General features: G+C 45.4%; 1 protein-coding gene across 1 annotated transcript; it reads left to right on the forward strand.

Annotated features, from left to right (window-relative positions):
- The first annotated feature begins 279 nt into the window (after positions 1-279).
- dbh (dopamine beta-hydroxylase (dopamine beta-monooxygenase)) lies at positions 280-23,898 on the forward strand. The gene is made up of 12 exons (XM_069183265.1): positions 280-670; positions 4,703-4,849; positions 5,611-5,868; positions 6,402-6,578; positions 10,657-10,759; positions 12,365-12,531; positions 13,792-13,935; positions 14,610-14,648; positions 15,096-15,155; positions 19,069-19,196; positions 19,949-20,108; positions 23,040-23,898. Exons 1-12 carry the CDS (start codon positions 347-349, stop codon positions 23,172-23,174), a joined length of 1,842 nt encoding a protein of 613 aa, XP_069039366.1. The 5' UTR covers positions 280-346; the 3' UTR covers positions 23,175-23,898.
- Positions 23,899-24,622: the final 724 nt, after the last annotated feature.

Genomic DNA, 24,622 nt, shown 5'->3' on the forward strand with positions numbered 1-24,622 from the left:
GCCTGGGAGCATATAGCGCCCCACAAAACTCCAGCAAAGATTAACTTGGCAATAAAATTCATTTAGGCGGCTCCAATTCTCATTGATAATGTCCATGATCAATTAAGGGCCCCAATTAAAGACAGGCAGATATGTGGAGAAGTGTTTGACCAGAGGGCTTAGCAAACAATCAAATTGAGTCAACAAAACTAACCCAATTAGGCCACACCAGACAACCAGCTGCTCTGGCAGGGAGCATTTAAATGGCAGAGAGAGAGAGCAAACAGGGCGAGGCAGAGACTGAGAAAGTCCCCCCAAAAACCAATCAAATGCACAACGCTGTGTTTGCGACGGTGTAGGCAATAAGATGAACGCTTGGCGCTTTAAGTTCAGGGCGAGCGAGGTGGCGGTGATGTACTTTACCATGCTCGGGACGCTGGTCCTCATCCTGGTGGCGTCCTATCAGGCAGCCGGCTCGGGGGGCGACCCCTTCCCTTATCAGGTGCCCTTGGACCCCCAGGGTAACCTGCAACTCTCCTGGAACATCAGCTACCCTCTGCAGGAGCTGTGCTTCAGGCTCCTGGTCAAAGACCTCCGCTACGGAGTCCTCTTCGGAATGTCGGACCGGGGAGAGTTTCTGAATGCCGACCTGGCTGTGCTGTGGAGCGACGGGTTCAAGTCCTACTTCGGGGTAAGCGCCACACTTTGGCCTGGAGGGGAGGGGGTAATGATTTTTCAATGCACCAAATATCCCGGCGTTTCTTTGACTGATGGGTAGCAGGAAGAACCACAGGTCTTTAAACGAATGCACTTAATTACAAAGCCCATGGGGAAACTTGGGGCATCCAGACAAACGGGGCTTCTTGTAGAATAATAACAAAACGCAATCAAAACTGCGTTCGTCTGAGAATGGAAAATGCATTTGGCGAAACTAGCGTTTGGCATGCTTCTGCGCGATTGTGTGGTGGATAGGTGGAGAACAGAATGAATTAAGCCTTTTCTGGATGATGGAAATGCACAGGTTAGAACTCTAGTTCCACAGTAGACAGGACGACAGCTTGACTGAGACTGTGAAGCTGAAATATCAGTGGACGCTGGTCTTGCAAAGTAGCTTCAGATGTATTTTTTCTGTGGTAGATCTACACCTAGGGGATTTGCAAGCTCCTGCCTTCTGGTTCAGCTACTACACGTAGTGTTCTAAAAGACATGACTAGGAAAGGTGAGCACTGATATTCACTTCTGTAATAGGAAACTACAGCAGTCATCATAATTAACCTTCCAACACAAAGACAGATAGGGCTGAAGAACTGTTGCCAGGATTTTGAATGTCTGAAACATAGGATTCGCAAATATGCTAAGTGAAATGCATTGTTTTAATTTATAATTTATTTTCGACCTTTTCCTGACTTTCAGTGACACTTTTTTTTTCTGAAAATGCCGAGACTGTTTTCAGACCTTTCCTTCCCACCTGCCTGTTTAAAAAGGCAGAAGTGAAGTTTATACCGAACATCATCAGAAACTTATCAATTAGAACTGCAGAAAGCACACTGTTTTACGTGGAAAAATTCTTTTTTTTTTTGGCAGCAGGTGCACGGACATTTTAACGGATGGACACGGCTCGGGTCAATTTATCATATTTGATTAGCATTGGTCATCAAGAGGGTTGAGCAACGGGGTGGTCCACTGCGAAGGTCACAGCTTGTGTCTGGTCACTTCTGGAGGCAATCCGAGCTGACAATCTGGGACACGTGCTTTGTGGAATTCTGTCTCATTCCTGCTCTAGAACATGGGCAAGCATGGTCTCCGAGCCCTAAGTGCCAGCGGTCACATTAGTACATTTCTCAAACACTCAGTGGGGCTCAAATCTGGAAAACGAGCTCAACACCACTGCCACACTGTCAGCTCACAAGATGGCCAGTTCCACATGTTGTCCTATCAGGGTGAGCCCACAGGTGAGGTTCCAGGACTTGATCAGTACAGCCAGGTGGCCTTCAAATATCACAACCAGAGATTGGTTGCATCTGGTTACAGATGTTGGGATCTGTGGTCTTCCAGGTCTAAACCTGAATCATGAATGGACAGTGCTTGTCTGTACTGTCCTGCCAAGTTAGAAAACACTGGCTGTGATCACCCCAGCAGACGAGTAAAAGTGCCCTGGCTTATTTCATGCTCCAACATCCAGTACAGCTAGATAAACAAGGAATGTCGGTTTCTTTATATGTGTTTCTTTCGGGATTTTCAGAGGACCTGACACTCAACCGATTAAATCACCTCACGGCCAGTCAACACTCTCACTAAAGTGGTCATTTTGTGTTTAAAGACACATTTTCTCATCAGCAGTCATGAATAATCAATTAACCAAACCCACAGCCATTTAATCAACTTCCGAAATCTGTGTACTCTGTTCTAAACTGTGCTGTTGGTTTGTGCTTTATGTAAATGTATTAACTGGGGAAGATGGTTTATTTGTGTAATAACGTTTACTATCATTCTACCATTACAGTATGTTCTATACTTTTTCAACGATTTCAGTGTTGTACTCTAATTTTACCCCAGTGTACTACAGGGAGTTCGATGCTGTCTTCCTGCATTAGTTAGGTTTTGCAAGATACCTAACAGAGCTTTTCTGAATAGCTGTGGTTCAGTTAGACATAAAGGGTTTGTACCAAACCGCTGTGCATACAATATGTGATGTTTAAGTAAATTGGAGTGGATGACAGTGAATGTTCAGCAAAAAAGTCAGAATCATGGACTATGATCTGATATACAGTATTTCCTGGGATTCACTAGTGTTTCACACCAGCACATATTAACAGTGTTAATGCAGGCAAGGGGTTGAAACTGCATTTACCTTCTATTTTACCTCACACTGTTCAGAGAACACCTTTTTTTTTTGCTTTCATTCAACAAAGGCACAGGGAGCCCCCCAGTCCCATTCCCATGATTCTACTCCTCAGCCCATCAAGGTCTCACAAGTGAGCAATCCTGCCCAGTTCACTGGAAGGTCAAGAGAAGGTCGGGGCCAAAAATAAGACCGGCACTCTCTGCAAAGTAAACGCAAAGGTTAAATGGATGTGCAGAGAACGGGAGGATTAAAATGTCTTGTCTTCCTTTACGCAAAGAGTTGTGGGAGTGTGGAACAAGCACAGCTCGCCAGCTTTTTCAAACGGATGCCCTGGCTTATTTCAACAAACACCTGGATAAGATATTTAGATCACTTAATTACTGACTAGCGAACAAGCTAGACAGGGGTGAAGGGCTTCTTTCATTTGTAACCATTCTTCTGTTCTCATGTCTGTAGCTCCTGGGCTTTCCGGACGGCGGACTGTCCATCTAATCAATGTACAATGGAGTGGGATTGTCCACAGGGAAAATAAATGTGGTCAGCTCTTCGGGGTGGGAGCAGGGATTAAAATTTCTTTTAAAGCCCCCTGAAATCCTCAGACGGGTCTACTTAGAAATCGTAATTATATTAAGCTGGTGAGGATCTTTTGTAGGAAAAACTCATTAATATTGACGAAATGTGGCTCTGGTTAATGGAGAAAGCTTAACATCTTTATTCTGCTCATTATGGCTCCTGAGCTGCTGTCGTGGGCAAAAATATTTTGAATCGTATCTAATTCGCCAAAGAAAGTAGGAAGTTGCCTATAGTGATACATTATATAATTGCATGCTTTTCCCACAAAGCACATCTTCGGTGCTTTTCTACAATCCAAACAAAGTTTCCTCTCTTTCTTTCCCCTTAAAAGAAAAACGAAAGAGCACAGTCTTCGAAGAGTGTGAACGAAGCAGCTGTCAGGACCAGCTGTGTGCTAATGAGGTGTGGAGGGCATGAAATCTGGAATTAACTATAGTCATATCTGGGGTGATATGGGTGGCACAGTGGTGTAGGGGTTAGCATTGCTACAGCTGGGGTGCTGTCTATGTGGAGTTTGCATGTTCTCCCTGTATGTGCATTGGTTTCCTCTGGGTGTTTCGGTTTCCTGCCACAGTCCAAAAACATACTGGTGGGTTAATTGTAAAATTGGCCCCGGTGCGAGTGTGTTTGTCTGCGTCTGCCCTGAAATAGACTGGCATTCTGTCCACGGTGGATCCTGCCTTGTACCTGTTGCTTAGCGGTCTAGACTGTGGGGCCCATACTTGATAAAGAGGTCTAGAAAACAATCAGTCAATCAAGAAAACAGTCATGGACAATTGCTTTAAAGCAATCCCTTGGAGGGTCTCAGTGGGATACGAACACCCTCAAAAGTGGCTTTTGTGAAATCTCGGTCTCGTTGTCCTCCTCAATGCAGAGAAGATTGCTTAAGTGGTGCATTTGAAACGGGCACAAAATGTACACTGTACTCTCTGGCCTTGAAACTCCAGGGTGAGATATCATCATGATCTGGTCCTGTGGCTGTCCTGCAGTGCACACAGATGGCTCCTGGATTCAGAAATTCAGTATCACGTGAGAGTAAAAGTCACTTGCAAGCCAGGCATTACTGCTTTCTTAATGAAACACAGCTTGCTGAGTGGTACCTAATACTGTACATGACTTATAATATCATTAGATATCTCTTAGAGATCAGCGGAAATTAATACCTTACTGACCATTATATAGGGGTTGTCCATCACTTAAGTGCTAGTGGGTCAATTCATGCTGTTCTGCATTGTATCCAGAATTTCAGTAGTTCGCTACAGAAACTGAAGGATTCATTTCGGATTTCATTCTCTCTCTCCTCAGGATGCCTGGAGCGATGCTCAGGGAAACATCAGATTGGACGAGAAGCAGAACTACGAGCTGCTGGAGACCCACAGGGCTCCAGAAGGATTCTACCTGCTTTTCAAGAGGCCTTTTAGCACCTGTGACCCCAAAGACTATCTCATTGAGGTACACCCTCAGTAAATATGGGGGGAGGTTAAAACTCAAAGCACATCAGCCTCCTGACTCTTACTAACTCTGCTAACACAAATGGGGTTTGTCACCATATTAACTACATAAAAGATGTGTGCATGCATACTTCAGTGAAAAGAAATGTCTTAATCTCATACCTTCTGGAGCTCCTCCAAGGCAGTTTGCAATTAGTAAGGCATGGTGTGGGCCATCGTTCACTTCTTTAAGGGTGATCCAAGACAGGAGAAACCGGAGGGAACTACCTCTGCGATATAGTCAAATCCATACAGCAGGCCAAGCATCCAAAAGGCTTCTGTTGCTCTCCAATCACATTGCTCAGCTGGGCTTCCACTTTGCAGAAAGGGCTCAGGCGCGGGTGAGAGTGAGGTGAAGAAGCTGGTTGGTTGCCAATTTAACCAAGGTGGCAATGGCACGAGTTTCGATAGGTTTGTTTCCATGCGCCAACCATGAGGGAAGCTCAGAACACAGCGTCAGCGGTGCATTAAATCTAGACTGTTACTTCTCACCCTTTGTTTATCAAGTCCCGTCTTCCAGAGTTTTTTTTTTTGTACAGCCCTGTTTTTCTGTGCAAGCTTTAATACTCTTCCACATGGTCTTACCTCTTAATGCACAATGTACCGTGCCTGAAATCCTCACTCTGCCGCAATCATTTTAAAGTCTCCGGGCAAGATGGCTGACATGTATGGAATTGTGGGTCCTGACCTTTGACCTTTTGCCCCCTTCTTAATGTGCCGCAGGAGGGCACGGTGCACCTCCTGTACGGTGTGCTGGACCGGCCGGTCACCTCGCTGCAGATGCTCAACCACTCTCTGGCTAGCTGTGGAGTCCAGCGCGTGCAGCTCCTCAGGCCCGACATCCCAGCTCCCAGGCTGCCTCCCGATGTCCGCACCCTGGAGGTCCTTGCGCCGAGCGTGAGCATTCCCAGCCAGGAGACCACGTACTGGTGCCACATCTACGAGCTGCCAGCACACATGCCGAAAAACCACATTGTCATGGTAAAGTCCAGTTCACTAATCCTAGAGACCTTACTCGCTCTCCAATGGGGGGTGGGGGGTGGAAGATGTGTATTATATACGTATAGGGGAAAAAAGAAACATGCCATTTTCTGGAATGAGAATACTAGACCTACAGCACATGCACTGTCCCAAAAAAAGTTGCCAACTTGTTTTAAGCCCTCTGACCAGCAATACAGCTGGTGCAGTGAGGCATTGCAACTTGCCAATAACACGAAAGCTCGTTAGGCGCACTTTTACCCAACGAGGTCCAGGTGGAACAGTGCCTGATCAGGTCACCTTTAAAAAAGGCCTTAATTCAAAGCTTAGGTCACAGCAAGAAAAAGGCCCCACTTAGTTTTCTGTGCTTTCCGTAGTGCCTCGATTGTCACCAGAAGCAAGGGACAGGGGCCATTGGCAAGCTGCAGGCAGGCCTGTCCTGTGCCAGCGTTGCCAGACACTATGGAGTAAGCCACTCCACTGTGTCCCCACTGCAGAGACAATAAGCCGTGTACGTATTTCCGCTCTGCCCTCAGTACGAATCCGTGATCACCCCCGGGAACGAAGCCATCGTTCACCATATCGAGGTGTTCGAGTGCGCCCCGCAGTTCGACTCCGTCCCCCAGTACAGCGGCCCCTGCGACTCCAAGATGAAACCCCGGAGCATCAACTACTGCCGCCACGTCCTGGCCGCCTGGGCCATGGGCGCGCAGGTACACCCCGGTCACATGGGCGCGCAGGTACACCCCCTCCATACATCTCCCAGGGGCAAATCCGAGCTGCAGGAAGCTACGCACGAGAGGGACTGGAGCGCTGACATAGATCGGAATACTAATAAACTTTATTTGTATATAGCGGCTTTGGAAGTGGCTTCTCAAAACACTTTATGGGACAACAAAATATATGCATTGAAAATGCACAATAATAATAATAATAATAATAATAATAATAATAATAATAATTGCTTACACTTATTTAGCGCTTTTCTGGACACTCCATTCAAAGCGCTTTACAGGTAATGGGGACTCCCCTCCACCACCACCAATGTGCAGCCCCACCTGGATGATGCGACGGCAGCCATAGTGCGCCAGAACGCTCCCCACACACCAGCTATCAGTGGGGAGGAGAGCAGAGTGATGTAGCCAATTCATAGAGGGGGATTATTAGGAGGCCATGATTGAGGCCACAATGAGAGGAGACAGTAGATGGGGGGTACTGGATACAGAAGGAGCAGAGGGGTAAAGAACAGAACCAGTTAAATAAAGACCCTTCTAAAGAAGAAGGTTTCGAGTTTGGATTTGAAGGAGTTTAGAGAAGGCAACTCTCCGATACCCTCAGGGATAGAGCTCCAGAGCTGTGGGGCACAGCAGGAGAGGGCCGTGTCACCTATAGAGTGTAGTCGGGCTTGGAGGACAGACCCGAAACCAGAATTAGAGGTTGTGAGGTGGGGAGTAGGGCGATAATAGCTCAGACAGGTACTGAGGTGCCCAGCCATGCAGAGCCTTATAGACGAGCAGGAGATTTTGAATCAACATGAAACCTGACAGGAAGCCAGTGCAGGGACTCCAGGACAGGAGTAAAGTGACCACTTACACTAAACCTGGTCTGAATTCTAAACATACTGTAGATTGTTCAGTGTGAATTCTGTGTCCTCATCAATTTTTGTAACGGTCCTATAGAGTGCAGTATCTCTCGTGATTGCAATTTTGGAGCAGACATCAAAGACATTCAGACAACCCCTCAGAAGATCAAAAGGTAACTAATAGCTGTAGTAACAAAAGTTAATATGGTGACAGGTGTCTTTTTGTTCAAAGCAGAACACGAAGGTCCAGTTCGATTTCCATGGGTTTGAAAGGGCTTTTCTGTGCTCAAAAAAGTAAAGAAAGGAGATGGTTTTATTGGTCACTTGACAGCAACTTATCAGAGGCTGCAGATTGAACGGCGTAGGTATTTCCTTACTGTCTGAGCTTTAATGTGGAAGGGTCAGCACTGTGCTCCGCATCTAGAGTGAGATTGGAAACATGAGAAATATTAAGAGCTCCTCTAATGCGGATTACAAAACAAGCTGATAAAGACCGTGTCCTTGGGCAGACATACTGTATGTAAATCTGAAGATGTACCGTATAAGATATCAGGATAGATAAGGAAGATTTGGCCTTGTTTAAATGTTGCATGTGCTCCTCAAGTCCAAGAGGAGCTTATTCACATTAAAGTCTTATTTGGATTATTGCTTCAGTAAGGCAGTTTTCACACATACTGTATTTCTCTCCTGGACGAAAAAAAAAAAAGATTGCGCATAGGGTACGCAGCAATCGATATGTTTTAGTCAGCAGATCACGTGCTTATCTTAGAATTCCGTTATCGAGGAGGATAATATAGACTCGTTATAGTATTCGTGCTTTCAGTTCGGTGTGCAGAATATAACTTGTAATGTAATCTCTAGTATGCACTGCCACTTTCCAAAACAATGCCCGAAGGCGATACAAAAACTGTTGCAGGCGATTTTTCCTGCAAGGAACGAGTAAAAGTTACTACCTTTGACTGATTTGGACATCGATTTTCCAAGTCACTCGAATTGGCATCGTACTGTAGCTAGTTAACAGTATTTTTTTTTAAAGATGAACAAAGGTAAACATTTTCATAAAAGGTCGCTTATTTTTATGGGATTTTATCTGATCGCAAACCTTTTTAGAAATATAGAGTTCCAGTATGAGGAACATATTGTTCGCCCAGAAAACGCAAGGTTAGAATAGGAAGACGGTCTTTGACTCGTGTCGCTCCGTTTGCTCATAGATTATCAATCCAAGGAGCCCGACCAGCCGTAAAGGAAAACACGAGACTGCGACATCATTAGGTCTGATGTTAATTCTTTTAAAACAAACAAAAAAAATCTGGATTTTATCCCCAGATAATACTGAAACTGGGAAAATAAATTAGCTTTAATGAGGTTTTGGAAGTTAGCGGTGCTAACCTGCCTATGTTCAGTACAGTTATATTAGATTTTTAATGGTGCAACACTCTAGACTAGACTACATGGATAGATGCTTTCAAACTCAATAAAGGGTTAAAACGCTATTTTGTACATATCAGTCAGAAACAAAACACGGCTGGTAATTCTGGCTATAAATATAAAAGATGCCTTTCTTTAACAGACGCAGCTGGGATTATCAAGAAAGGCTGAAATACTTCTGAAATGCAAATCGCGTTTTCCGCTGGTTGGCCAACCCAGGCTGAAACGATGAGATTAAAAGATTGAAATGTGTAGAATTGTTAGCTTTTTAAAAAGGGGGGAGAGATAAAACAAAATGTACATTTGAATCTTAGCAAAACATTTACCAGGAGAAGGCCCACTAGAACGGTTACATAAATAATCCCTACTGTATAAACCCACCAGAGGTGAGGAAATGTGATTTCTCAATTCAGATAGATACTTGAGTATATTACTGCTTGATCAGACAGCAACCAAGGAGTCGTGCACAATCGTTCCTTTTCGACTTTTGTGTCACTGCTTTGTCGTTTACGATTAAAAACGTTGGCACTGGGAATTTAGAGACGTATGAGGATGGAACAAAATCTCACGAACTCGTTTATCTCTCGTTGCAATGCCCCAAATGCCGAAAACCTTGCTTTTCCTCCTAAAGAATAAGCAGAGAGTACTGTATGTGTAGATATTTGAGGAAGAGAAGGCACGGTTATACTGTAGCTCTCCAAGACGCTCCATTACAGAAAAACGCGAGTGTGCACAGATTGGATAACAATATACTACAAATACTGTATTAGGCATAATCATTACAAAAAACATTTTAACTAAAAACCGTTGTAAATAGGTGTGATGACCTATAGGTGTGAGTTTGGGAATACAGATGTATAATTTGGAATCCCTTTATTCTCGGTGAAGGGTTGAAAAGTTTCATTTGCTACGGAAATCCTGCATACTAGAAATGAGAGTTTCCATCTTTCGCTTTAACAGCTTTGCAAGGGTCGTACAGTGACACTGAAATAAAATGTATAAAAATAACTCATTGTCGTAATAAAATAGCTAAAAACACTAATATAGAGCTCCGATTCTCGAGTGAGATGCAGTAATTCGCAGCAGATTTCCTGATAAACAGCATCCAGTACTTTACGCATCAGGCCGACAATGTTGAAATTCGAAAAAAAAAAATAATCATACAGCGATTTGCACAAAAGCACACACTGTCCTCGCATACGTCTAGTTTCTACCTTTCAGCCTTTGAAAAACAAATTACAGGGTAGCGACTTTCACACATCTTGCGACTGTAACTAAAAGTAACGATTCTATTATTTCAACAGTCACCTTTGTCTCCCCTGCTGGATCTCAAGTCTGCGCAGCAACGTGATTGTCAATTCAATTTGTTAACAAAGCTGTAAGCCTGCCCGTTTTCTCCATCGATTCATTCTGCTCCCGTTTGTCGATAATAAAGCTGAGTACTGTTAACAAGCCAGAGAAAAGAGACTTGGTGGGTTTTATACAGTATCCATATTATACAGCCCGCAGGAAACCATAGCCTCGTGTACAGTACGTGTTTAAGACTCTCGCTTTTCATCTAAAGGAACGCCTTCGAGTAGATCAGCTACCTTTCAAGTACAGTACAGGACCTCTAACAAGAACTCATTCTGGTACCCATGCATACTGTATAATACCGCCACACTACCTAAGTATTTTTCTTTAACTGAAAAGAGAGGATGATTAACATCGCTAATAGGCAACGCCCTCAGAACCGGCCTTGCTGTTATTGTCCTTGTGGAAAACGACACCTGTGCTTTCAGGCGTTTTACTACCCTGACGACGCCGGCCTGGCTCTGGGCGGGACAGGATCCTCACGGTTTCTCCGGCTGGAGGTTCACTACCACAATCCACTGCTGCTCACAGGTACGGTCCCCTGCGTGCGACATCCCCGAACACTGAGAAGAAACGCAACGTTTTGGCTGTGGAGCCTTCTTCGAGTGCGAGAAAGAGAGGAAAGTCGTCAGCTGCTGACTTTCCTCTCTCTCTTTCTCACACTGGAGGAAAAGGCTCCACAGGTGAAACATTGCGTTTCTTCTCAGCACGGTAAAAACCTTTACTTGTCACTTAAAAATTCTCTTGTCTTGCCTTCTGGGGACTTCTGGGGACTTCAGTAATTCGTTATCCTTAGAAGAAAGCAGCCAAGACTCGAGTAATCAGGCTTTACGAAATTCTCCCCTACAGTATGTATAGAGTGGAATGTTATGCGCTGGCTGGCCACAATATTAGGACCCCCTCTGCCTCAACCCCCTCCGAACTTCGAATAGAGGCGCTTCTCCCAGCCTCATTTGAGTCACATGCCTGTATCAGGTGACCTCAGGCAAGGATCAGCAGCAGGAACACGGAGAACGGAAGTAGAACTGGATGACGCAGATGGGAAAAGACTGGTCATCTCCAAGATGTCAGGGGCACCAACAGTGAAGGCTGTGGAACTGTCAAGACAGACAGAGGTCTCTCAGATACAGTCAGGGCGGCTTCGAAACGCAGAAAAACGTTTCCAGTAGGAGAGTGCGCAGGGTAGAACAGACCATGCGATACGCAGAGGACCACACAAATTTCAGCTGAAGAAAGACGCCCAGAATCCACAGTGGTCCGAGCGCATTAATGGACAGCAGGATCACCATCTCTGGTTACTGGAAAGCCCCAGTCCAGCTACGTACTGTAGATCTTGCTCAAGCGCTTGTTTTTAGTTTCCCCCAATGACAAAGTCGTTTAAGCAGGGGAGGAGATCCTGGTTATTGCAAGCTGATCATTCCAAATGATCTGCAAATTGGCTAAAAGAATGACCTCCTTGCAGGGGAACTTCAGTGGTATTTTCATATTTCGGGGTTAGAATCAACATTGACGAGTGCATTTCAAACCACAATACAAATCAAACGTTTACGGCAACTTGTGAAGCCTCCAATTCGCACCACAAAAATAGATGATACACAACGTCTGGTGAGGTGAAGCGGCCCGATGACATTGTAAATGGCGCTTTTCATCCAAAAGAAATATCACTCGCAACTTTGCCAGATACGTGGAACTTACTTGTTAACCCTGCACGCAGATCACGTTGGAAACCTTCTGCAGTGAAATATCTGCTGCACAACCTGCACATCAGTCATTACAGTGACTAGTGAGTAGGAAGGGCCGCTTCATGGCGCCATTCGTGAGAACTCACTCCCTCACACTCTGGCATTGCGACAACAGCACCTGCAGAACTTCCACAAGGTTCACAACTTGGGGCTTCATTCCAAATTTGGACGTTTGTTTTGTCCTATACTGTAATTTTGATTTTGTTACCCAAATTGGAATCACAGGTTTGAGAAATGCAGGCTGCCCGTGAACTTGAACCAAGCTCCCCAGGGACCAGACTGAAGCAGCCCTATGGGCAGTATGTACCCAACGAGCTAACAAATGGGTTGGGGTGGTGGTGGTGGGGAGGGGGGGGCGATATTCTGGCGAATCAGAGTAAGTCTCTCCCTGCAGGGAGGCTGGACTCCTCCGGGATCCGGCTCTACTACACTCCGACGCTGAGGAAGTACGACGCTGGAATAATGGAGCTGGGCCTGGTCTACACGCCAGTGATGGCCATCCCTCCCCACGAGGAGAGCTTCGAGCTCACAGGCTACTGCACTGCCAAATGCACACAGACCGTAAGTGTCAGGCCCTGCAGAGGCCCCCCGTCTCGACCGGTTTAACCTCACCGACTGCAGCACAGATCCGGGTTCGAGAACCCGGCCAGCGTGCAGAGGACAAAGCCGGAACGGAACCTCTTCTTGTCCTTCAAACGTCAGCGCCAATCCCCATTGTGGAGTTTATTTAACTAAAGTGTGGGAGGGATGACGACAAGCTTTCTCAATCATTCCCAGCCGTCAGTGATTAGTGATCACTGCCTTTGTCCTTCCTCCACCAAACACTATAAATACCAAATGCGAAATCTCTCTCCCTCGCGTGCGACTTCTGCATCCTGTGGGATGGTGGCGGAGTGGTGGCTCTGTGGCTAAGGATATGCGCCTGTGACTGGAAGGTTGCCGGTTCAAATCCTGCGGCCGGCAGAGGAATCCTACTCCGTTGGGCTCCTGAGCAAGGCCCTTCACCCCAACTGCTCCAGGGGCGCCGTACAATGGCTGACCCTGCGCTCTGACCCCAAGCTTCTCCCTGTCTGTGTCTCCATGGAGAAAAGCTGTGGTATGCGAAAAGACGAATTCCTAATGCAAGAAATTGTAAAGGGCTAATAAAGAAACATTATTATACATTATTATTAACTCCACCTCCGTTGGTTACCCCGCGGGGGGGGTCCTGGCCTCCTCGTCCTACGGCCAGGAGGTCGGCCCTCAGCCAAGCGGGTTAAGCCAAATATTCGCTCCACAATAGTTAGTTACGCTTCGATTTTGGGGCGGTGTCATTCCTCGTGAGGTCATAATAACGACACACTTGATTTTATATAGCGTCCTAGACGGTAGCTTCTCAAAGAGCTTTACGGGAGGAAAAACGATGACGAGAGAGAAGAGCGCAATAAGTGTGGTAGAAGAGGCAAAAAGGGGCAGGCACAGACATCAATGAAGTAGAAGGCCTTTCCCGAAGGAGAAGGCTTGGGTCGGGATTTGAAATTTGGGTCGCGCTCCTCATTTCGGAAACGTGGAACGTGCCGACAGCCAAGAAACCAAGTTCTGGGGGTCCCGTTTTGCGCTAGAGATCGGATTGTAGAGCGAAGGCCTAGAAAATAAATGATGTATGAAGGTAAAATGCCTAGTTCTAGAAGTAGGCGGTTTTCAAACCGATTAATAAGAGAGAATCTGGATATGAAAGTACTCGCAGCAGCTGGGAGCGGTCCCTGGGCTCTGCTCTGCTCCCTCCACGTTTCGAAATCCGCGCGATTACCGGCGGTCACGGTTTCCCCTCGAACTTCGCAGGCCCTCTCCCCAGAAGGGATCAAGGTCTTCGCCTCCCAGCTGCACACACACCTGACGGGGCGCAGTGTGCGGACGGCGCTGGTGCGACAGGGGAGGGAGGTGGAGATCCTGCAGGAGGACAACCATTTCAGCACCCATTACCAGGTGGGCCGGGGCAATGGGAGGGGCCGATGAGCTGCACGCTGGTATCCCCCACAATCCCACTGCAGTGCTTCAAAATGACTGAATCAGTATTAGCCAGCAGACATCTCACCCTGGAACTCACCGCTGGCAGCCCCACTGGAGCTCAGCAGGTGTGAGCCTGGCCAGTACCTGGATGGGATGACCTCCTGGGAAAGCTGAGGTTGCTGCTGGAAGAGGTGTTAGTGGGACCAGCAGGGGGCGCTCACCCTGCAGTCTAACGCCCCAGTACAGCGATAGGGACACTATACTGTCAAAACATGCCGTCTTTCGGGTGAGACGTGAAACCAAGGTCCTGACTCTGTATGGTCATTAAAAATCCCAGGATGTTTCTCGAGAAGAGTTGGGGTGTTACCCCGGCGTCCTGGCCAAATTTCCCAGCGGCCCTTACCAATCATGGCCTCCTAATAATCCCCATCTCTGAACTGGCTCCATCACTCTGCTCTCCTCCCCACTGAGAGCCGGTGTGTGGGGAGCCGTTGATTCATTGATTCTTGAAAGAGTTGACAGTTGATTCATATAGATTTGTTTGCTTGTTAGAAAAAGGACCTAAATATGCAAATATTCATCAGCCATTTCTAGTCATTGCATTCGGGGACACCGGTCATGAAACGTAACGAATCTTTTCACTATTGCAGATCATCCGGACGCTAAAAAAGATGGTGAAGGTGTTGCCTGTAAGTATCCCACTATAGCTCAAATGTCAGGGAAATGCTTAATACCATCGCCACTTGACTTGAACTGTAGCCATAACTCTACCTGAGAGTCTTAAGAATCCATACATGTGATACTGTAGGTACACCAGCTGTTCATAATCGGCTTCCTCTTAATCTTGTGACCAACAAAACTTTGACTCTTCGTTTTCTTTATAGTTCATCTCGTTAACTAGTTGGCTAGTAAACGAAAGTTAATGGCTGGCAATTCAAGTTCTTGAAACAATTGTAATGCTACAGATCTAGTCACCCTTCAATCCTCAGCAAAGGATTTAGCGTATAGCATTAGAAATATATAGACAGAAAACCCCTTATGACAGACTGTAACTACTCACAGGAAAGGAGGAATCAGCCACCTGAAATGCGATCTTTTCAGTTCAATACCTTTGTCTCCTGTTTGTATTTCCACAGGGCGATGTCCTTTTGACTAAATGCGTTTACAACACAGCGGACAGGGACAGGGCTACAGTGGTGAGTTCAGTCGAAGGGCATTGAAACGCAGCCCTGCTTTTAAAATACGTACTTGCTCTCTTCCTATCCAATCATGCACTGCAGAGCTTGGGAAAGGACGGCCAGCCCTGCCACAGGGCCTATATAGACCCTACAGGCCACACCCTAGGCATTCCTGCTGGACAGCCAATTCTTAATGGTCAAATCTTCACTCAGTAGCTACACAACAAGGAATAAAATCGGCAAACCCAAATTTATAATACAAAAGGGCCAGATGAATTTATGGTGAGAAAGAGGGCTAATGAAGACATTCCTTTGAAAAGAACAGCAGGAACACTTAACTGTTGTTGTAATACGCTGGTTCAAGGAAAGCATGTGCTGCTGCATGTATAATTGCAGAAACGGATTGCGAAATGGTACAGGAATAAAAAGACTTGAGTGTTGGTAGCTGGCTGATATCAGCCCGTCCTGAGTTTTCAACACGCTCTGTAATTGTCTGCACTGGTGATGGTCATGCTAAGTGAATCTGACCCTCCACTCGGTCTTTTCAATCCCAGTAGAATGGAACAAGAAACAGAACTTTCGAGTTCCGGACTCATTTGTTTAGTGTAGCGCTGTGCGGCCCGACACAGCAGGTGCAGGCCGGGTTCAAAAATGGTTGGTGAAATTAAGCACATGATGTACAGCTTCATGGTCGCAGGAGCCTTGAGGGCTGAACTTGTTAGATTGTGATAAATTCAAAGAACTCCACTTAAAAAAATAATGGTAAAAGAAATATCAATCTGACATTTTCACTGCCTTATGAAACCAGAGCATTGTACTACAGTAATTCACTGTAAGGCTAATTTCAGGGACTGCTTGATCTACTCCCAGACTCTACTCAGACTCATTTTACTACTGTAAGTGTTAGGCAGACTTAGTTGTCCGTGGCCTGGAGATTTCTACAAACTGTTATAAAAATGCCAGGCCTCTTGAGGTGTTAATTACATTCTAAATTGGAAGCGGCCCAAGTTACTAGTAATGCTACTATTGTTCTTGCCGTTAATCCCAGTGAAACGTCAGAAGCGAAAACAACCCCATCCCAGTGCTGTCCCACATCCAGGAAAAAAAACCCAACCCAACTGTTATTTTTCGGCAGGAACAAGATATGGAAATAATTAGTACGATTATTAATTAAGAGGACCGTCACTTCTCCAACACGGTGTGTCCGTGTGTCTTCAGGCAAGGTGTCTGGGATACACACTGCAATGAAACATCTCCTCGCCAGGCCTTTTGACTGATGGTTGCTGTTTCACAAAGCTTTAACCCTCCAGCTGTCACGTCATGGTTTTGAAAGGGAAACCAGGTTGAGAAGTGGGAACCAATTCAGTTTTGGGAAGGTGATAATCATTAGATCCTCAGGGGTGAAGGGGGAACAGCTATAATTATTGGCCGTACAGCACTACCACCAAACGTTAGACCAACGACATTCCATTGACAACATGACTGGATCATGAAGTCAGGATGAGTTTGTGTTGAGCTCAGATGCAAAGCAGATAATATCTTATAGTCCTGTAGACAATGCATGTATTCCCCAAAGGATTTTTTTTCTTTCAAGAAGTAAACGTGTACGGCATTACTATAATATTATGACGACACCAGAAATCTGAGTAACAAAAAGTTCCATCAATAGATGTGCACTTACATAAAACATCCACACTCAAGTGCAATACTCACCACAGACCGAGGTCAAGTCTATAGAAATTGGGAAAAAAAATAATTTCACAATTTAAGAAAATAAAACAACAAGGTAACATTGATTTACAGCCAAAGGATCTAAAATGTCATAGAATGTGATGAGAATTAATTCAGTGAATGTTTAAATGCATAAACAACATTCCTTCAGTATGAAATAATGTTGCTCCCACCTTTCCTGGTGTAAAGGTGGAAAGAAAAGCTTAAAATGTCAGATAGAAAAAAAACATTACTATTATCATTCAACTTAAACACACGAGGTAGGCCTCAGAGATTTAATTACGCAGAGACATACACTCACCGAATGAAACTGAGATCTTCTCTGCACTTAAACATGAATGTAATTACTTGTTTCAAGAGACTGGGAATACAAACCTCAAGCTCACATGTCTCGAACACTACTCCTAGAGAACCACAGTCCAGTAGTCCTTATAGGTAGCCTTTAAATCATGTGTTAATATTCACCTGCAGCAAACAACTGCAGATTGTTAAACAACTGGTGTTCAATGAAGTCATTCAGAGACTATTTGGAACAAAAAGCAGAGTGTCCATTAACTCTCTAGGACCAGTGATCCCTTTATTGAAACTACGTCCTTAATAGATCAATTGCTAAGACAAGTGTTTCCAATCATTTCAGAAGTGGGGATTTAGGAAGACCCTTAAGAAAAGCTGGGTTGGGGGCTCTCCAGGACCAGGATTAGAGATTTTCTGATTTAAGAAAATGATGATTGAAGTGTTACCAGGAAAGACCTCATTCCAGTGGCAGGACAATGCATACTGCAATAAAGTAGGGGTTCTGTACAGTACCTCGATTTAATGTTTTGTTTTTCAAAGATGTGGGAAGCAATTCAGTGAATTCAGTGAAATCCAGCATTTTATTTTAGCTGTAAGATGACCTGACTGCTGGTCAAAATGATCACCAATTGACTTAATTCACCATCTTATGTGCCTAAATGATCACACAGCATTCCAAAACCTTAGAAACTGCTGATTTAATGGTTACATATCTCAGTTGATGGGCTGGGCTAGGCTTCTCCAGAATGAGCAGAAGTCATTACTCTATAACAAATTCTGCTTCTTGAGGCCTGGGGTCTGCACGTTTGTCTCTGTAAGGCTGGGTCACCTGAAGAGCTGAAAGAGCCTGTTCATTTGGTCCAGTTAAGACACGAGCTGCTCGAGATTGTTAAAAGCTCAGCTGGACTGAAACCCCATAGACACACCGGCCCTTCAGGAACAGAACTGGAGCTACAATCGGATCAGATAATGGGCATAATCAATGCAACAGAGGCACTGGTTGCACCAATTTACTGAAATGATGTGGATTGAATGAGTTAAGATAAGATCACTTTAGTGGCCATATACAATTTCTTGTATTAGGAATCTGTCTTTTCGCAGACCCCAGCTTGCTCTCCATGAGACACACAGACAGGGAGAGAAGCTGGGGGTCAGAGCGCAGGGTCAGCCTTTTATACGGCACCCCTGGAGCAGTTGGGGTTAAGGGCCTTGCTCAGGGTCCCAACAGAATAGGATTCCTCTGCTGGCCACAGGATACGAACCGGCAACCTTCCAGCCACAGGCACAGATCCTTAGCCACAGAGCCACCATATTCTCCTTTAGAATCAACATCTGCTTTTGCTTTAGTTTTCTATTGCTAAAAAGTTGGAGAGTTTCAAGTCTTCTCTAAACTTTTAGCAGTATTATCTTGATACAGCCATGTTTTTCTGATATGAAACATAAATGTTTTCCAGAGTCTACTGGCTGTCATCCTCATTCAGGAGTGGCCAAGTTCTTGTGGGTGCGGCAGCAGGTTTTCTTGAATTTTCTCCTAAAGTACCGGCCCATAGAGAAAGAGTGGTTGTGAGCTTGGTCCACATGAACCCATCAAAGGCCGATGTAGGTGAAGTGCCGAGCTGGAATGAAATCCTGCAGACCCCCTCCGTCTTCCAGGACAAGGATCGGAAAAAAAACCCTTCATTAAAAAAAAAAATCAAGAAAGGGTCTGTAGCAAACGTCTGCAAAAGGTGTGGATTACAGGTGGCAGGCAGGGGCATCTTGGCTGTGAAGTCTTGATCCTGCTTTCCTTACAAGCTGTTTCGATGGTTCTCCCCTCCCTCTCGTAGACTATGGTGCACGTTGCACAATCGAGAGAAATGTCGAAGCGAAAAATATGTATTTTAGAACATTTCTTCTGTTGCCGCAGGGAGGCTTCGGGATCGAGGAGGAGATGTGTGTGAATTACATTCACTATTATCCGCGTACGGACCTGGAGCTCTGCAAGAGCCACGTGGATGAGGATTACCTCCAGAAGTATTTTAGCTTTATTAACAGGTATGTGCAGCAGCTGCCAGCTGACCTAATGCAAACCACCTGGGTGGCTACTGTACTGTAGACTTGGTTCAACCCAGTGCGGACGTTTGAAGATGGGTAGCAATATTTAATTAGACATGCAATAAAACTACAGTGAGATGCCTTCAGAAAAGACCTTTCAGAAAAGGTATGACTACCACCCAGCAGAAGCCAGTAAGTCACTAATGATTGCAATATTTAGTGCGACTCTACAGTAAGTGCATAAATGTTTTATTCAGATATACACATCTGTCAGCATCGCCTCTTGGATGTGTACTGAACATCCCGACAAATAATAGTGAAGGCATCCCGGCGAGTTCACTAATTTAAGGCACTTTTGTCTGCAAATGCATTTATCCATTTAGATGTTTAAACACGTCAGGTGCACATTATCATCTCTTTTCTCTGTCCGAGTTGTGGCTTAATGTGGGCCTGCAATCTGGAGATGAATTTATACTTGAAAGCAATGCCCTCTGTGAAGAGAATGTTCTATGAAAGGTATTCTGCTCAGAAAAGGCATTTGTTCCTCACTGAAGATCAGATATGAGTCAAAAAACCCTCCTTACTGAGAAATAAGTGAGCAGTTGAACCCTGCTGTAAAAGATATTTAGGCAGCATTTTCAGCTGTGACATGTGAATATCTTGCACTTGAATGTTAAACGCCCCAGCCCGTCTCAGAACGTTACCTGGTCAGGTGGTCGTGCTGCCCCCCTCACTGTGTCCTGCTGTGCCAGATTCCAGGGCAAGGAGACATGCAACTGTAACCAGGCCACAGTGACTGATCAGTTTGCCACCCTGCGCTGGGACCAGTTCAGCAAAGACGTCCTGAAGTCCTTGTACAACACAGCGCCCATCTCCATGCACTGCAACCAGTCATCTGCTGTCATGTTCCCGGTGAGTACTCCCTATTTAGTTCTCCCCCCAGCTGTGCACCACAATCGTGGGCATGTTGCCGGGGCTGAGCATGAGAGCTGATTGCAAAAGCATTGAACGGTCTTTAGTTCTGCTCTCATGAAGGATCCCTTCCCTCCTGGGTTCTGCCTCGAAAAATGTTATCCTTTCAGGTTGTGTAAACTCTAAACGGTGAAGAAACCAAGAGATTCGAGCCTGAAGTGTCCGTTCGTCAAGCCAAGCTTTATTGTATGCATACAAGGACCATAGTAGCTCAAAGGGGATATGGCTCTACACAGCTTATATATACTTTTCTCTACACTCTCCCCCCTCCTGTCTTTGAGGTAGCTTTCGGAAGAAACTCTAGGACTCAGAAAGCGCTTAAAACATTCCTTTCTCATCAGGAGTTTAGTATGAACATTCCGTCCCCATCAGGCGTTCAGAACAGAAGATGGGAGTTCAGTACAGGGAGGGAGAAGCGTCTGTGCTAAAGCAAGCGTGAAGGTTAGAGTTTAGCATGTGAATTCAGCAGGAGTTCACAGCTCCTACCACTGTATGGGTACAGAGTGACATACTGTACAGATTCTGCTAGCAGACTCCATCAACGGCCACAGAGATACTTATGTTAAGAGGGGGGTGGGATCGCCTGGTATCTCTTTGTGCAGGAGGTGCACCCCCTTTATTTGAAGAACTGATTCTTCCCCAGCATGCTCCCCTGCTTCTAAGAGTGCTGCAGCAGTGGGCTGGGTAGATTGCTGCTCGGCCATTTTTAAAATGTGGCGTTCACACTTTCTCCCGGCTCTAGATGTCACTGGCTAATCTCTTCGGAAATCCTTCCAAAACTCATTCAGCTGATTCTCCGCAAAGCCTTTCACAGTACCCCTCGGATTCAGTCTCACTGTTCCAAAGACTGGTGGAGTGTCCCACCCCATCGCTCACTCCCTCTCCTGTGCAGCCCTGCAGAAGGCTCCACAGTTCAAACCTAGTGTACTTTACAGTTGCCTTTTTCCCTTGAGATGGGGATTAACCACTGCTACAGCCACTTGACCCAAACGGAGTCCAAGTTAAAATAAAATCGTTGATGATTTCAAAACGAATACACCTAAATTCCTTTAATTTTTATGGGAAAAATACCTTCTCACAACGCATATAACAAAATACCTGATCTTTTATGAGACACTCCATCACATACTTCCTCTTATTTTCAAACTTTTCTCCAATTTGGATTTCTAAATGTTTCCTTGGAGAATTGCACACACACACACACAATCAATAAAATCACAATGTAATCTGGATCAACCATTCACAAAGAACCACATTTGGAGAATCACCCTCATTACAGGTGTCCTTGTTCTGCTCTCCTTCTGAATTCATTTTATTTAATGGGAATTTAATTTGGCTGTCCTCTGTAAAAAAAAAAAAAAACCTGCTTGACTTTCAAAATAGATTTCCTGTGTTCCTTCTGGGCATGTTCCAGTTCATAAGTTCAAATGATTTAGGTCTGCCTGCAAAAAAGACCTAAAAAAACTAAAAAAAAAAAACAGAAACAGATTACATCTACTGAATGTTTAATATGTTACTATTGCACTTGAATATCATTCATTCTTGTCAAGCAAATTGCCCTGTGGGTTACAATATCCTTGTAATTGTACAAGCTTGTGCCCACAAAAGGAAGGGTAATAATATCATATTTAATAGGCTGCAGCTGTACTGGATGATACGGCACAATTTTTACATGCAATGCTCCGCTGTACAGATTTTATACCAGTCTGGCCCGCAAGACATGTCATGCATATACAGTGAGGGAAAAAAAACTCAAGAACAAAAACAAAACACAAGGCTACAAATTCGAGTATGGGTGATCTGTCTTGATACCGGTTGGCCTGGTGTTACTGAAGGTTTTCATTCCAGCTCTGCTCTTAACAAGCTGAATCAGCCCATTCCTGGCTTAAGTGGACCAATTTAACATTCAGGTGCAGCTGCTTTAAAGAGACCTAGAAAATCTGCAGACACATCAGCACCTCCCCCCAGAATTAGGACTGCGAGGTATTGATCAAGTCTAGCCACAGGACTGCGTCAGCATTTCGAGTGAAAGCAGGATCTATGGGCACATTCAAGACCGAAAACAGGAAGCACTTCTTTACGCAGAAAGGTTGTAGGTCATCAAAACCAGTGTCCCTGAGATCCTTTGGGTAATAGCTGCATGTGAGCTTCAATCAACCCAAATGAGCATGAATGGCCTCCTCTATCCATGTTCTCCTACGCGTATTTGCTTTGATTATACCCAAGACTTGTAACGGGCGTTCTTTCCAGACCCTATGCAGATGACACAATCCGGGGACGAGTGAGGAAAACACGGGGAAAAAAGCATGCGGGAGTCGGGAATGAAAACAGGGGGCGTGGCCGCGGTGCGCTGGTGTCGGGGGAAGTGTGGCCGAGGCAAACAGTCCAGAAGCGAGTCCAAGGGGGGAATCGGAGACGAGGCAAAAGTACAAAGCCGGGCGGTCCATCCGAGACAAACGGGATTAAAAACAGGAACCGGGTCGGGACCGGCACGGGAACAGGAACTAAAAACTTGATGGGACCAGGCGAGTCCGGGACCTGGAAGGAACCAATGCAAAGCCCGGAACAGAGTGAGCGTCTGGCTTTTAAGGAGAACTGAAAAGGGGGCTGGAACAGGGAGCAGGTGCGGGAGATGAGTAAAAAACAAGGAAGGGCTGGGGCGTCTTTAAGAGGAGGGGCTTATGAACGTGACAAGACTCAGATTCGGGTCATAGTTCATTCACGAAGGGCGCACCAATTCCAGCTGGAAACAAAAGATGTGCTGGCTGGTACTCCGTCCTTATCCCCTGCATTACTGTTGAGTTCCTGCACAAAAGGTAAGCGTGCTTCACCCAGTGCCTGGAATTAAAGCCCTGCCTTTCCGTATTCCAGGGAGAATGGGAGAGACAGGAACTACCCCAGGTCACGGCCGAACTCCCCAAACCCCACTACCGCTGCGAGACGAGCAGCCAGCCCCCGGCCCAGCCCAGCGAGGCCATCGAGGTCCAGATGCGCAGCCAGCCCTGACCCCTGGTGGAGACTTGGTGCTGCTGGAAGAGGGCGAAAGACTCGAGATTAAACTGCAGCTAGGGGGGCGGAGTGGGGTTGGTGGGGGGGTTGGTTGGGATCAATCCTTTCCTACAGGGGCCATCTGAGAGACGTCGGGAACGTATTCCAACACCCTCTTCGTGAAAATGCCGAAACTGACTTAATCACGCAGTTGAAGGTTCTGAGGAAACACTACAACCAGTAGGTATTAATTCAGACGTAGAAAACTGAACTGAGTACTGAGCTCCTGCAGGTCTGTGGTGCCCCTTTGAATCAGCATCTAATTAAGGGGCTAAGATGGTAACCACAGATGATTGGACTTCTTATCCACTTAATTGGTGCGGTTAAGTCATTAAGATCTGCCATGATGAAAACCAGAGCCAAATGTGATATTCCAGGACCAGGGTTGCCTAGTTGTCTTGTCTACTTTATAAGCCTTGTTGCTTCTTTCTAGGAACATCAGTATGAAGCCTGGATTCCCGTGCCTGTCAGATAGGATTCATCACTCTTTACAGCAGTACGCAGCACCAGGTCACACACCCTGGGTCAGAGCAGAGAGGCTCAACACACACACACACTGCAGGCAGGACAAGGACAGTTTCAAGTTCGAATTGTCATCTGTTCTCCACTCACTGCTTCCCAGTGAAAGACCTTGTTTTTTTTGGGGGGACCGGAAAGTCAGATAAAAATATTCCCACAGGTTTCTCCTTGTCTGTGTGTGTTGTTAACACGGCGGTTTGCTTGCATTCTCTGAGATGCTGTTTCTCCAGAGCTGAGCTCTGGTTAGTTGACCACCTTTTTTCACAGTCCTTCCATATCTCTATACCGCCAGGAGGCTCTCCTGTCTTTAATTCCAGCAAGTCTCGATTGGCTGCATTTGGACACGTTGACAGGTTCTGCCTCGCTAGTTAAACAGTGCCCTTCTGCAAGACCAGGTCACACAACCCTACTGTACATCACTGTAGGGTCTAACTGTTATTTGAAAATAAGTTATTTCCTATTTTTTTCCTAATCGATTCCTCTCAAAATACTGCCGCATGCACAATCGACATATACATCAAAACCTGATTTCAATAAAGGTATACATGATTAATATATTATTTAAATGAATACTATCTGTCCATTCGTTATCATAATTCCTGGAGAGGGTTAACCCAGTCCAAAGCCTTTTTCAGAAAAACACAGGGAGCTAGACAACTCCCCTGGATTGAGTTCTAGTTGGAAAAATAACTCTTTTCTGGTGGGTTCTGTCCACGGCTGGTGTCTTCAGCTCAAAGGTCTTGCTAAAATATGTCAAACCAGTAGGGGAATATGGATTAAATGTTATTGAAACACTTGAGTAAATAATAATAATAATAATAATAATAATAATAATAATAATTGCTTATACTTATATAGCGCTTTTCTGGACACTCCACTCAAAGCGC

The sequence above is a fragment of the Lepisosteus oculatus genome, chromosome 24 (assembly GCF_040954835.1).
Source record: "Lepisosteus oculatus isolate fLepOcu1 chromosome 24, fLepOcu1.hap2, whole genome shotgun sequence".
NCBI classification, from domain to species: Eukaryota; Metazoa; Chordata; class Actinopteri; order Semionotiformes; family Lepisosteidae; genus Lepisosteus; species Lepisosteus oculatus.